This window comes from Dryas octopetala, chromosome 2 (genome assembly GCF_963921425.1).
Source record: "Dryas octopetala chromosome 2, drDryOcto1.1, whole genome shotgun sequence".
NCBI classification, from domain to species: Eukaryota; Viridiplantae; Streptophyta; class Magnoliopsida; order Rosales; family Rosaceae; genus Dryas; species Dryas octopetala.
Genome location: NC_141367.1, coordinates 18,833,521 through 18,848,944, shown reverse-complemented (window position 1 = coordinate 18,848,944; position 15,424 = coordinate 18,833,521). Strand labels below are relative to the sequence as shown.

The 15,424-nt window shown below is 37.4% G+C and overlaps 3 protein-coding genes across 3 annotated transcripts; 2 read left to right on the top strand and 1 right to left on the bottom strand.

The window, feature by feature from the left end:
- Positions 1–1,636: 1,636 nt before the first annotated feature.
- EMB1895 (ARM repeat superfamily protein) lies at positions 1,637–5,793 on the top strand. The gene is made up of 5 exons (XM_086233717.1): positions 1,637–2,393; positions 2,488–2,544; positions 2,664–2,867; positions 2,953–4,844; positions 5,190–5,793. Exons 1-5 carry the CDS (start codon positions 1,686–1,688, stop codon positions 5,725–5,727), a joined length of 3,399 nt encoding a protein of 1,132 aa, XP_086089843.1. The 5' UTR covers positions 1,637–1,685; the 3' UTR covers positions 5,728–5,793.
- A 1,395-nt stretch (positions 5,794–7,188) lies between these two features.
- Positions 7,189–9,239, top strand: LOC147293729 (pentatricopeptide repeat-containing protein At3g12770-like). Its single transcript, XM_086234177.1, has one exon. It carries the CDS (start codon positions 7,207–7,209, stop codon positions 9,103–9,105), a length of 1,899 nt encoding a protein of 632 aa, XP_086090303.1. The 5' UTR covers positions 7,189–7,206; the 3' UTR covers positions 9,106–9,239.
- Positions 9,240–10,737: 1,498 nt separating this feature from the next.
- Positions 10,738–13,737, bottom strand: LOC147293728 (putative folate-biopterin transporter 8, chloroplastic). Its single transcript, XM_086232586.1, has 2 exons — positions 12,961–13,737; positions 10,738–12,322 (listed from the first exon to the last, which is right to left on the bottom strand). Exons 1-2 carry the CDS (start codon positions 13,463–13,465, stop codon positions 11,169–11,171), a joined length of 1,659 nt encoding a protein of 552 aa, XP_086088712.1. The 5' UTR covers positions 13,466–13,737; the 3' UTR covers positions 10,738–11,168.
- Positions 13,738–15,424: the final 1,687 nt, after the last annotated feature.

Below are 15,424 nucleotides of genomic sequence, written 5' to 3'. Positions count from 1 at the left end.
ATTTGAGCAGCTTTGATTTTGTTAATATAATCTTAATTACTATTGTCATCAAACTGATCCAAGGCTCTCAAAGCCAGAGCTCTTTAATGATTCAAGTGGTCTGAATTTGGGTTGTAAATTATGGAACCCAAGCTAGCTACTTATTTACCTTATGCATCTTAAATAAATGGTCCACTTTCATTTGCATGAGAAATGTAATTCATTGGAAGCTGTTTAACTTAATTGTATCAGTACCACCAGACACTCTTGGAAATCAAGATGTCATTAGCTCAGTTTCTTCCTTGTCCTTACTGAAAACCAAACAGAAGAAAAAGGTTTCTATGAAGGGAAAGCTAAAATTATAAATTAAGCAAGGAATTAAATAACTGAACCTGTTTAAGATTAAAATGTCATTTACTGAATAAAGCCAATTGTACATGACTTGTACTTGGAGATCAAACATGAAAGCACACCTGATTACTGGAATACTTTTTTCATTTGTACTGGCTTATTCATGTCATGCTTTTAGTGACATGTTTGTCGCCATATTCTTTATGCTGGTTTAAATAATGGATTGAGAGAAATGCAATCTTACTGTACCATTTTTTTATGTTATAGGGGTCTTATATTAAGATAAGAACTAGATTCATCTAGGTGTGCTTATTTTATATGTTATCTTTTGTGACTTCTTTTTCTCTTTTTCTTTTGTGAATCTTTTCCCTTTTTTGTCTTTGTTTGTGGTGGGCTAAGAGCCCAAAACAACTAGAAGCAAATGGCCCAGGCCTCAAAACACCAATGTAATTGTAATCCTCATATTGGACCCCTGCCCATTTGGGCTTAGACCAAAACTCAGCAAGACACTCTTCAGCTGTGTTTTTCACTCTATAGGCATTGGAAGACAAAATAGAGATTGACATTCTAGTCGTTGTTAAGGTAGCATTCACAAATCACAATCCATGACCAGGCTATGAAGGGGTTGTCAGGTATTCAAGTGCTGCTGAACAAAAGTGACATCCATATTTATATTTATATAATATAATATTAATAATATTGATCATATTATAATATATTAGATTAGTTACACCACATAACAATACATCAATTAAATAAAATAATTTTTCAAATGATTTATTTTAATAGTGTTTTTTTATTTTTAGTTTTTTGATTAAGATAGAAGATTCAAATTAAGGATTTCTTCCGGCCAAAAAAAAAAAAATAGGAATCTCTTTAATATTGTTGAAAGAAATACCACTTTTTACACTCCTTTCTTTGCTCATTATACATTTATACCTTTTTTTCTTTTTTAAATTTTTAATCCAATCCAACGATAAAAAAATTAAACAAGGATTCAATAAAAAATAAATAAATATTAAACAAGGATAATATTACTCTCACCTCCCTTCTCTCTCCTATTTCTGTATTTCTCTCTTAACGTTTTTAACCTTTTATTTTTTGGGGTGAAGCCGTGAAGGTATTTGTAAACTTTTTTATTAAGTGTTATAACTTATAACTTATTTTTAACAGTAAATTGCCGCCAATTCTTGACCGAAAATAAAATATATTTTTTTTGCCGCCGCTGATGGATTATGAGTTTGAATGTTTGATATACGTTATTTGAGTGCTTCTATTGGTACCCACCTCAATTCAATTCAATTCTTTGAGTAGTTATCTGATTCTATAGTTGTATTTGGAAGTTTTGAGCCAACATGGAGAAAAACTCAGCAGCATGTGCGATGCAATGGAGCATAGAGCTCGACAAAGCCTTGCGCTCCAAGAAACCAGGTCGCTCACTCGAAGCCATATCCGAAATCGGTCCAAAACTCCACCAGTTCAGCACAGACCCAGATCCTTCTCCATCTGTCCACCACCTGTTCGACCTAATTCCCAACGAGGGCAAGCTCTTCTCCAACGCCATCCTCCTCCGTCTCGCCAACGCCTTCGAGTCCGGAGACAACCCCACAAGGCTATGCATCTTGAAGGCCTTTCTCTTCGAGTACCGGAAGAGGAGGAAGAGCAAAAGGAAAGAGTACAATGGGGTCTTGTCCAAAACTCGGGTTCGTATGCAGGAGGAGTTGCTGAGGAGAGTTAAGGTTGTGTTTGACAATGGGGGTGTTGAGGAAAAGGCTTTGGCTTTGGGGGTATTTGGGTGTTGGGCGCATTTTGCGAAAGAGAGTTCAAGTATTCGGTACTTGGTGCTTTCTGGGTTGGTTTCTTCTCACGTTTTGGAGGTGAAAGCTTCGTTATTTGCAGCAGGGTGCTTTGCAGAGTTATCGGTGGACTTCGCGTGTGTTGTGTTGGAGATGTTGGGTCATATGATGAGTTCATCGGGGACGCTTCTTGCTATAAGGCTGGCCGGAGCTAAAGTGTTTGCGAAAATCGGGTGCTCACATTCCCTTGCAAACAATGGTTACAAGGTTCTTCTATTGCAAACTGTTGCTTTTAGACTTTTTGTTAGTTCTTTACTTATGGACATGATTGTACTGAGTTTTGAATGCTGTTTCATTGCAGACATGTCTAAAGCTTTTGTTAGAGTCTTCAGACGAGGATTATCAGGTTGCCATGCTGGTATCTCTCTCAAAACTTGCTTACAGGTCAACAGTTCTTGTTTCTGACCAGGTACTTATTTTGATACCATACTCTCTCAAAATCCTTGACCCATGATACTTATTGACATCTGAATGCAGGTCGACTTGCTTCTCTTGTTTCTTAGCCAAGAAAGAACTCTTCATCTTCGAGCAACGGCACTAAGATGCCTGCTTTTTATTTTCAGTAAAGGAATGTATCGTGTTCCTGTAAATGCATGTCTTGTGAAAGCATTGTTTAGCATACTAGATGAACCTCAACTCCCGTCACCGGTGCTATCTCAAGCTCTACAGACTTTGCGTAAGGTTGTTTCTGAGCTCATACAGATGAAATTTTATTAATGATTTAATGTTGTCCAATTTCTATTAACTTACATTAGGCATTGTGCAGATGATTTTATATATGCTACCCAATCTACCCTTTGAGGCCTTCGAATTTCCTAAGCTGTTAAGCATTGCCGAGACTGCATCCTCATCTCCAATCACGTCAGAGGTCTTGTTAGCCATTTCTGTTTTGGTAGATTTGTCAAGAAAACTAAAAGGAAGCACAGAGTCGGGATCTCTTGTGCGTTGTTCCTCTCTTCTGCCATCTCAGGTGATCTTGCTTATCATAGATCGCATCACCTTGATGGGGAAGGCAGTTTTGAATCTTTGTCAGACTGACTCTGAAGTGTTTCAACAAGTTAAGTGCCTACTCAATCTTCTTCTTCTTCTAATTCAAGAATTCCCAGATTTGCATGTCTTAGTGCTGGATCAAATATCTGTTTTAATCAGGTCTCTCTCGGATATGCATGAAAAACTCATGGCTACAACAGAAAGAGATGCATTCGTTCAAGATAATGTATCCTTGAAAGGAGAAAAAAGCAAAACTATCAGTACAAAGCTTGTATTCAATTTATACAGATTTTTGGTGACCTTCCTTGAAAATCTCAGTGAAGCTGGTGCCATCTCCACCAAAGTATTTGACAAAGTGAAGCTTCTGGTCGAAAATGTATGTCAGAGCAACTCGTTTGAATGTTATACATACACATTATACTCCCTTTTGTTGCATTGTCGAACCATTTGGGGTCACATGGTGAATGAGAGTGAGGGAAGTAGCAATCTTGACAGAAACTCAGGCATATCTTTTCTTAGTTACTCAATTGAGCATGAATTTCATACTGTTGAATGTGCAAAGAGGATGCTGACGGAAAACAATAATTGGTCTGCTTACAAAGTCGGGACATATGCAGCATGTGAGGGAGCCTGGCTCACTGCAACTTTTATATTTGAGCAGTTAGTAATGAAGGTTCGTTCTGATTCGTGCTGCTGCTGGTTGAAATCATTAGTTCAATTTGCTCATTCTGAGAGGACACTCAAGCTGCTGCTATTGCCAAAAGAAGGGTTAGGGACGTATAAATACCCTTTTACACTTTACAGTAATGAATTAGGTGAAATTGGCCGGGGCATAGCTAGTTCTATCAAGGAGCGTACTTGTGGTAAAGAGCTAGCAGCGGCTTACAACAGTCTTTGCTCTTCTTTGGAAACATTAAAATTTGATGTCAGAACAGGCCAAACCTTTTATTTCCAGAGGTGGTTTTTGTCTTTAAGAGTGAAAGTACTAGGACTTGTGGAGGATATACTTAAAGTTTTGGGAAACATTCCATTTGACCAGGACAATATTATGAATAAAGAACAGGTTGAGAATAATGTTTTGGTTGAATACCTTATACCTTTGTGGAAAATTACTCAGATATCTCTGCAGTTGAAGAGGTTAGCACAGGAATTTGATCTAGTTTCAACTTCTTTCATTGACATGGACAGCAAAAGTTCAAAAATCATTTCAGAACTTGCTTTAAGTTGTTCACTGTTGGCCTTATGTACTGGTTTTGCTCTCTACATTCCAAGTTTAATTAATTCTGCTATTTTTAGTAGTCTGGGAATTCTAGAAAACAGATTAGACGCAATGTTGATACAAAATCTAGTTGGGCGGTTGTGGCACAGTAACCATGAAATCAGTTCAAATCTCTGTCTGCTTTTGGAGGCTGGTCGAAAGCCCATGGGTTGTTGTCACTTCCACTCAAGAATTCAATCATTTAAGAATGGTTCTGAATCAAGTGATATTCTCAGTGTTTGTAGTTATGCGGTTTCAGTGATTGCTAGCTTGAAAAGTAAGGCAAACAGAGTGGATAATGAGGAAGGTCTATCCCAAGTAACCAAGGATGGTTTGCTACTTCTATATAATATTCTTATGAAATGGATGCAGATCCCTTTCCGGACTCCGAAGTACTTCTTTAAATTAAGGTATGCTGTCACTTTAATTATATTAACTACAAAATATTTTTCTTGATTTCTCAGTGTCCTTGGGCCTTGATTTGGAGTTTGGAAGGCCTTGGATTGAGTCCTCACAGAAGTACCCTGTGACTACTTGATATCTGAGTTAGGAGTAGGGAAAGAGTATCCACGGCTTACTCTGTCCATGGAGAAAAGGATGGGTTGGGGTTCCACATCTTCACCATATCATATGATTTTTTTTTTTGGCCAAACCATATTATATGATTTTGATTATCTAGTATCATCATATTATATGATTTATGTTTTTATATGTTCATCACCATTCTAATGTTTGTGACTGACATAAAATTTCAGGCCTTGCCTTGGGTCAGAACTCTTTGCTGTCAACGAAACAAGAAACCCAGATGGAATTTGTGTTTCCATGGGCTTCCAGTTGTCATTGAATCTTTGTCTTCAATTAAGAAATGTGCCACCAGATATCCCAGTTCGGTTGAACAATTTGTACTGCATCCTCTACTGTAGAGTATGCTTTGAGGAGCCAAGAGGAAGTGGAGAAAACAAGGAGCAAAAGCAGGGAAGTTATCAGGCTTGGGAAACTGATGACATGGTAGAAATGAATGAAAAGCTCTTGCAGTATGTAACAGAGTGCAGTACAAAAAAGAGTAAAAAGCATGGAAGGGGTACTAATGATGGTGAGTTTGTGAATTCATTTGCGCGCTTTGAACTGAATGAAAGAGGGCAAGGTTTCTCAAGTTGCCTGCTTGATGTTTCTGGTTTTCCAGTGGGTTCCTATAGAATTAAATGGCATAGCAGTTGTATTGATAGTCAGGGTACTTGTTGGACCCTTCCCCCTTTGAATCCTGGACCTGTATTTACTGTACAGAGTTTGTAAGTTCAATTTTAATAAAGCCAAACATGTAAATGTTCTTGTTCATTGTACATTTTGTTACATCGGTAATTGAACTTGGAACCTAAACCCTTCCCCCTCTTGGGATGTATTGTTTCTGGTTTTGATCTACTTGATGATATTTTCTTTATTCTTGTAATATATGGTATTCATTTTCTCTGTGCCCTTTGTCTCGTGTTGATTTTGGTAACGTATGTTCATATTTAATAGCATTCTTATGAAATTTTTACATGAAAATCATAAGACCTAAAATGCTAATTTTCCCCTAATCCTTGTCCGTCATTTCCATGCTACCCAAGCTAAGGCATAGATTAGATTCCCATCATTGTTAAGTTCTATAACACATACCCAAATATTATAATCTTAAGCCTCCTTTGATGCATATGATTGAATTAGATAGAATAAATGATTAGATTTATGTGTATTTAATAAAAAAACTTCTAATTTAAAAGAAGAAAATGAGAAGAATATTGATTAATCAGAAGAGAAAACATATCTCTTTTGGGTCTTAAAATAGTAGAAGGGGCATAAAAAGTTGCATTAAGATACACCAACTACGAAATCGTGTCAATTAGGTACCTTCGTTAGTCTGGTCGTCAAAAAGGTCGTTATCTGATGACGTGGCACACCACTAAAGGCTTCATTTCAATTTAGTACCTCAACTTTATCATGTTTTTCAAGTTCATACCTCAAGTTAAAAGATTTGCAAATAAATAAATGTTTTACAGTTTTTATCTTAACTTCACCTCAACTTTTGACTCACCAAATCTTCACTAAAATCAACAATCTTATACTCATTTTGAAGTTATGAATGTCCTCTTTATAACCATATAGAAATAATTCAAAAAGGAGCTATGAAACGTGAGATAAGTAGTCACAAATTAGGCTACCCGAAATTGACAATTTGTTTGAAAAATTTGGCAGTTTTGAGTAGCCTACTCTGTGACCAATTATCTCGGGTTTCATAACTCTTTTTTGCATTATTTTTATATAGTTGTAAAGAGAACATTCATAGCTTCAAAATAAATATAAGATCGATAATTTTGATGAAGATTTGATGGGTCAAAAACTGGGGTGAAATTGAGATAAAAATTGGAAAACATTTATTTATTTACAAGTTTTTGAACTTAAGGTATGAACTTGAAAAATATAATAAAGTTGAGGTACTAAATTGAAATGAAGCTTTTTAGTGGTGTATCACATCATCAGATAATGACATTTTTTACGGCCAGGCTAACGGAAGTATCTAACTGACACGGTTTCGTAATTGAGATACCTTAATGCAACTTTTTAAACTTGAATTATTAAGTTGAAAAGTGATGTATAGTTGAGGTGTATAATTTTAATTAACCCTTGAAATTAATTGTCTTCTCACGTACAACCGTATAAGCCTTTCTTTCATATTATCTTGGCCTCTCAGAAGTCCAAATCCCCCGCCAAATTCAAACTACCTCTCCGTGCTTCATGAACCTCTCCTCCGCACGCAAGTCATTTACCCTCATAACCTCACGTTATTACACTTGTGCCACTGTGCTCCACCAGCCTCCGAATCTCCGCCAATTTCTTCAGCTCTCAATCACCCACCACTCTCTTTCGCTCACCCAACAAGCTCACGCTCAAATTATCACTCATGGCCTCCAACAAAACCCTTTCCTCGCCACAAAGCTCATCTCTTCTTATGCTCTTTGTGGGAACCGAACCAAGTCGAAACTCGTCTTTGACTCGGTTGAGCTCAAGAGTGTGTATTTATGGAACTCATTGATTAATGGGTATGTTAAAAATTGTGTTTATGATGAAGCTTTTGAGTTGTTTATAGAAATGTGTTGTTGTAACGTAGTGCCGGATGATTATACATTAGCGACAATGGCGAAAGTTTCGGGTGAGGTTCGGGACTTGGTTTCTGGGAAATGCGTTCATGGGAAGAGTATAAGAGTTGGGTTTGTTTTGGATACTGTTGTTGCCAATTCTCTGATGTCTATGTACTGTAAATGTGGGAGTTTTAGTGAAAGTAGGAAACTGTTTGATGAAATGCCTCAAAGAAATGTGGGCTCATGGAATGCATTAATATCAGGGTATGCAAGTTCTGTAGATCATGTTTTTGATAAGAAAATTTGGGAAATTGCTAAATGCATGATGATGAATGAGGTGAAACCTAATGGGTTTACTGTTTCAAGTCTTTTGCCTTTGTGTGGAGATGATGATATGAGGAATTGGGATTATGGGAGGGAGCTTCATTGTTATATTGTGAAGTATGAATTCGAATTTAATTTTGGTTTTGATGTTCATCTCGGGTGTTGTTTGATTGATATGTATTCTAGGAGTAACAAAGTTGTTTTGGGTAGACGGGTATTTGACCATATGAAGTGTAGAAATGTATATACTTGGACGGCGATGGTCAATGGCTATGTGCAGAATGGAGCTTCTGATGAAGCATTGATTCTTTTTCAAAGGATGCAGGTGGAAGATGGAATACATCCCAATAGAGTATCACTTGTAAGTGTCCTCCCTGCTTGTAGTTCGCATGCTGGTTTAATGGGTGGGAAACAAATTCATGGGTTCGCTATCAGGAGGGAAATGAATCATGACGTATCTCTGTGTAATGCTTTAATCGACATGTATTCCAAATGTGGGAGCTTGGAGTTTGCAAGGAAAGTGTTTGAGGATGATTCTTTTTGTAAGGATGCCATCTCTTGGAGTTCAATGATTTCAGGATACGGATTACATGGAAGGGGTGAGGAAGCCATTGTTTTGTACAATAAGATGCTTCAGCTTGGAATCAAACCGGACATGATAACAATAGTAGGGGTCCTTTCTGCTTGTGGCAGGTCAGGATTGGTAAACGAAGGCCTTTCCGTCTATAGCTCTGTAATGACTGATTTTGGAATTAAACCAACTGTCGAGATCTGTGCTTGTGTGGTGGATCTATTAGGCCGATCAGGAGAGCTTGATCGAGCATTAAATTTCATCGAAACTATGCCTGTAGAACCTGGTCCAAGTGTTTGGGGGGCTTTAATTACTGCTTCTGTATTGCATGGGAATGCTGACATGCAAGATCTAGCTTCTAAGTTCCTTCTTCAACTAGAACCCAAAAACCCTTCAAATTATATTTCACTATCGAACTTCTATGCTTCTTCTAGGAGATGGGATGTTGTAGCTGAAATGAGAACAATGATGAAAGAAAGTGGTTTGAGGAAGGCACCTGGGTGCAGTTGGATAAGCATCAATGGCAAGACTCATTGCTTCTATGTCGCGGATAAAGCACATCCTTGTTCTAATTTGATCTATGAGATGCTTGATCACCTCATCTTAGTAATGAAGGGAGCCTGCTATTCTCATTATTTTGATTTTGAGCATCCAACATAGATCTTTTTTGATACAGTAGTTAGGGATAGCATGCCTTCATTTGTACTACAGATAACATATGATCTAATGATTGTTGCTTAGTTGCTTACCATCTATTCTTCTGATGACAAATCGGCATACACTAATTTTTATTATGAAGATTTTCAGAAATTCTTGCATGCCCAATAACTGGTCATGTGATCCTCACATATGAGAGATGATTGTGAGAGGGTGTTTGTATGTAAGACTTTCCATTCCTTCCCATTGTTCATACATTCCAACAGAAAAATTTATCACTAATGAGACCAAGACAAGTAGTATATGGCATATCCATATTAAATAGTAACTAATAAAAACAAGATAAGCAGAGAATCCAAATCCTATAATAGGTAATATTATCGTATCCGACAGTCTGACAATATAATATGTTTACATTCAAGTAAAATTTAAGATAATCAATAATACAAATTCACAATATAATAATCAAACAACTTTGAGTCACAATTTATTATTATCTATAAAAATGAAAGTCTCAGCCGTGAAATGTGTCAACAGTGGGGGATTTAGATTCGGACATTAGCTAAAATACAAAAGTTTAGACTAGAGAATTAATTTTTTTTATTTTCTAGTCCAAACTTTTGTATTTTAGCTAGAGAATTATTCTATATTTTTATATATAAAATTTTCTTTAATAAAATCTTATGCTCCTCTTTTGAGCAGCTGGCGAAAGGATTGAAAGAAGCGGCTGCCAAGATGGGCTCGGCATTTAATTAATTGCTAAAGTGATGCTAGAGATTTCTTTATTACAAAAAAATGGTTTTGCCAAATTTAGTTTACAAAATGATGTGACAATTTATGAGTACAATATTGTGGTATGCATAGTATGTCACATAAAATATGTCATGTCATTTTCTTCTTTTTCTATGACAAATCACACACTAAGCGAGCAAGAGTATATGCTTCAGAATACGACAAAGCACACACTAGGTATACCTCAAGGAAAATATGTCAAAACTCTACATGATCTATGTGTGTAATGAGGACACAAATGTCATAAATTAGTGATCTTAACATCCATGCCATCATGGCTAATGGCCATGAACTTTTTTTTAGTTTAGAAAAACTGACAAATTGAAATAAAAAAATATAGCTTCAGAATAAAGTTGTAATTTTATTAGGAAAAAAGGAGGCCAAGTGAGAAAATTTGTAATTCTAATAAAACCCCATTTCTATTAACTTCACCAAAATCTGAAGCTGCTGAATTTTCATAAGCATCACATCTATATCCATGTCATGTCAATTTATAAATTAAATTTTGTAAAGATTTTAGCACTTCTAGCCTTTTCCTTGTTGTGATTGCTCACTAGTTACTCCAATTCTTAACTTGGTTTTATGGGAAAAGGAAGTAGGAGGCTAGAGTTTGCCTGAGCCTTATCTCCAATTTAGACAAGTAGATATATCTCAAAATGTATGTTTCACCCCAAAGGTAAGAGACTAAGTAGTTCTCTGGAAGAATCCATTAACTCTTCTATTTTTCTTTTGTTCCTTTTTCTAGTTTATGCTGTCAGAACCCTGTGCACATATGCACATCCAAGGAAAGGACGGTATTGAATTGGAGCAAAAGAGGAGAGACTCCCCCCATTCATGATGCAGATACCAGGTATACAGTTGCCTCATTGCTCTAGGATGAGGTGCAGCCACACATTAAGTACCTCATAGCTCGAAGCTCTTCATTTTGTTCTTGTTCTTCTTTGCGTGGGATTAGAGCTCAGAACCGATGCTATTTACATTAGTGATTTGTGAAACAAAAGTTGTATTACAACTAAGTTCTAACTGACTGCCTTAACATGATGTCACAATTTTCAGCTTTGTGACAGAATGATGAAGCCTCTTTCCAAGTCATCTTGTGTATGAAGAAAATGAACAGCACCGAGGCAACTCTAGATTCTTCTTCCTCCCATCTTCAATTCCCATTCTCTCGAGCAGCTGCAATCATAGGAGGTAGCTCAGGCAATCCAACATATGCTTCCCATTTTCAATCCCTTTGCTCTCCAAAAAAGATGTGATCATAAGAAGTTGCTTCTTCACCTCTGTGCCTCGGATTCTCTCTCGCGCCTGTAGACATATGCTGAACCATATACCACTCTACCTACCCTTCTATTTTTCTGAGTTCTTCTACTGAAACCTCTCTTCCTCTCCTTCCCAACAACAGCTTCTGACATGGGTAAATGATAAATCCATCCTAAAGGAAGTAAAGCCGCAAGGAACTGTACCAGAATCCCATAAGGCAGGCTTGAGTAGTCGCCTGCTGTTACTCCAATCACAGAAGCCAATCCAATACCTAAAAACCCACTAGCTATTGATGATAAACACAAGGCTGATGCTAAGAACGAAGTGAGAGACCCTTCACAACCTCGAGGACATAAACTGGCAAACAGCACTGAGAAAGGTAAGATCTTGAATTGTGCAATAGTTTCTGCTAACCCCGAAAAACAAAGAACGAACACCTCATTCGGAATCCCCAGTCTAACATTGATCTGTCTTACTAAAACAAAGTCAAGAAGAAGGGAAAAGGCATACACAAGCTGCACAATACCAACCAACTTCCATATGGGAACTTTTTTCCAATAACGGTCATAAAGTACAGTAGTGGAAAGCAGCATCAACTGGCCAATCACTCGAGACATGCCAATGACTGAAGGGTCAAGATGTAGACATTGTGTTTGGTAGCAAAAGATGGAACCTGTGAGAACTGGGACCATGGCAATAGAAGCTACAATCCAAGTAAGAGGTCGAGCAATGCTTTCCTCTCGAATTCCCATCATTAGATCAGAGAATTGTTTTCTAATACTTTCCATGATTGGTTTCCTTATAAGATTGGGATCTGACAACTGTGGTAAACCAAGAGATTCCTCTCTTATTCTCAACGAAATTGCAAGTTGAAAGGAAAGTAGGACTGAAAATAAGAGAAACATGGTTCTGGGTGGTGTTTTCATTAAGAAATATCCACCTAAAAAGTTACCAAGGATTCCACCAGTAGCTAATGCCATGAATGCATAAGACTGAAGGCCGTTTATATTGTGTTTTTGGCCATACTCTGCAACAAGAGCATCCTTTGCTACTTCTGTAATGGATGCTCCAAGATTACTGAGAAGAACACACACCATAAGGGTAGGAAGGGCTTGAGCTGCAACAGGGATCAGTGCCAGTGGCCCCCAAGACAGGACCTGCAAAAGAACTGAGAAGTTTGAACTCCATCAGATTCTCCCATGAGAGGTTTCAAGTATACACTTTTATTTTATTGCCTTTTTCAAATCCAGATATGGTCCATTTTACTTTCTGATTGATACATTGTTTACACCATTAAACAGCTTTTTTAGGTTCCACTTTACCATTGTTGCAACTTGCAAGAAAAGGGGCAGGTCTGCAGATAACATGTTAAGGTTAAGCTACTCTTCTACATGAATTACAGCATAAAATTAGTCAAACTTATCAAATTTATACAGAGAAGTTTCCTTATAATTATGAATTTAATCACTCCTACTTTCCATTGTGAATCAAAGAATTCTTGAACATGAAGTAGACAAATAGAATCTATAGCATAGTTAAAATGGGAAAAATAAAATGAAAAGAGCAAGAAAGCAAAACCAAGCAAAGGAAAGAATAAGAAGTGCAATACTATGTAAACAACCAAGATGAAGCCTCTCGTCTTTTTGGAAATAAATGATATGGCTTTACATTTAAAATACATATCAAGATTTAACAGAATTCTGAGGGAGAAGAGCACATGAATATAGTCAAACTTGGAAATATGAGCAAAAAAGACCTAAAACTGTAATGACATCAAGGAGATAAGTCAAAGGAATTGCAGCTAACCTCCAATGGAAATATAAGGTATTCTATGAGCACCACAAATATAAAGAGCATCAGAGAGGATTCCATAGAAGGGTTTGGCCACCATGGGAAGGTTGCCACAATGCTGTACAAGCTGCAAGGTTGAGGGGTGCATGTTGAGATTGTGAGCCATGTGGAAGTTCAAAGCCAGCCATGGAAAGCACCTAAAACCTTGCACCCAGTACCCAAATCCACACAAAAGCAACATTTGCTGGCTACCCAGTTGGGGACAACCACTCCTTTCATCAAGAGCCCTGCTTTTCTGGCTTTTTCTGTAAACAACTTGAGTTCGGCTTAGAGGCAAGATGGGGTTTCTGAGCTGGGTTTTGGGTTCTGTGGGATTGTTCAAGGCGGTTTCAGCTGGGTTCTGGCGGTGAATACAAAGAATGGGCTTTATGTGAAAAGGAGGTTGCTTTCTTGAGGAGCTTAGGACTTTTGGGCTGAATGCTATCCATGGATTTTCACAAGAAATTGATGAAAAAATCATGGTATTGGCCTATTGGGTACTGAGAGAAATGCAAGAAAAACAAGAACTAGATGCAGTATTGACTGAAAACAGTGAGCAAAAATGGAAGGGAGAGGGCTGCCTGTTATTAGAGACAAAAACAGAGACAAAGAAAACCCACTAACCCAACAGTTGAATTGCCCTGAGAAGAAGAAAGAATATGATAGATAAGAGAAGAGAGAGATAGAAATCTAGAAGAGTGTAGTAGGACTTTAGAGGAGGGTTTTAGTAATTTTGAAGTTTTGAGCATAGGAAAAGAGAGATTGAAGACAATGATGAGCATAGGAGCTGAGGCTGATGCCTTGTTTGTCTTTGTCCATTACTTCCTTTGTCTGTTTCTGTATTGGCTTGCTGTCCTTGGGGGGTTTGGGGTCTTTTGGGACTCTGGAGAGGGCCGTCAGGAACGTGCACACGCGCCAAAACGAGCGTGGATAGGTGGGAGTGGATCCCACGTGCAGATTTGTTTTGAGTCTATTTTTCTGACCCACCCTCAGGGGATCTGACTGATTGGATCGGCGGTCCGTGCATTGCCGTTCTGTTTTTTGAGAATGAAAGTCTTGGGAGTTCCACACGCCACACGCGCGGTTGTAACTCACTCTATGGCCAGAACGGTTGTAGGAGTTTGGGAGGTCGCTTGGACGAGCAAAGCGCGTGGGGCTTTCTATTTAGGGTTCGTCTTCTTTGGCGGTAGAGATTCTTATTTAAGTCTAGGGCTTGGATCATATGTGGCCTTCTTCCACCGTTGGATCACATGTCCCAACAGTAGTATTTCAATGTTCACCCTATTTGTCAATTTGTCATTCAAGAAACAAGGTCTCTTTCTTGAGTACCCTTTACTCAAGAGTCAAGAATAAGAAATGATAATATTTCCTCTCCGCTTTTTGTTTTTTAAAGATAACTTTCATGAAACAAGGCAAACCCAAATATAAAAAGTTAGGTACACTGACACTGCATGCACATGCTCAGACTTGATAGAAATGGACTAGGATATGAATAGTATTGCTCTCAAGGCTATGCAACAACTCTTCAAGAACATGAAAAAGCCATGTGCATCTGATATATAGTACACAAACGGTATCAATATTATCATGGTAGATTCTAGGAGGATGAAACTAATCACTGATTGGAAGAGACTATACTAGCTAATAAATTTGGTAACTTAAAACTATTCCTGATTTGACAGTTTTTCATCTGGATTTAACAGTAAGTTTGTAACTGAAGTCATACTATGCTACACAAATAATTATTACCAGCTCACTGAGGAAAGTAGGAGATCCTTGGTTTCTAAATTTCATAGCAAGCATTTCAAGTCCTTACTTTTCCTTTACAGATTTACCATATATGAAGTTATAATTATATACCACATTTAGCAACCATGAGGAAGATTTTTCAACTCAAAATTGCACTTATGACATCAGAAACAGAAGGATCATACATTCATTCTTCATTTACAACTCACAAGACAAGAAGAACCAGTAAAATTTTATTCATTTACTGACATAGAAGAATTCCAACAAAGTACAATTCATCATCTTCTCACCTTCAGAATTCATGCAGTATTCCACATCATGTACATCAGTACAATGCAAAGGAAAAAAAAAACAAGGAAAAGATTCATCCAGTCACAACCAACCAGATGATTGGTAATTCATCCACCTAACCATCAATTTGTACAGCTGACACCTTAGAACCATGAGTGCTTCATCTGAAATGGGTATCATATAAGAAGACTTCTTATGGGGAAAAAATATAGACCCAGGCCTGATGAGCACTATTTATTAGGTATCATCTAAAAAATATTTCTAAAGACATAAGGGAAATACCTAAAGGTTGATAAGCACTGCAAGTCTGCAACAGTTGTGGATTTCATCCAAAAAGAATCTTTGTAAAGAATTGAATGAGTGCTGTATCTAAAAGGGTATGATCTAAAACCAAGAATGA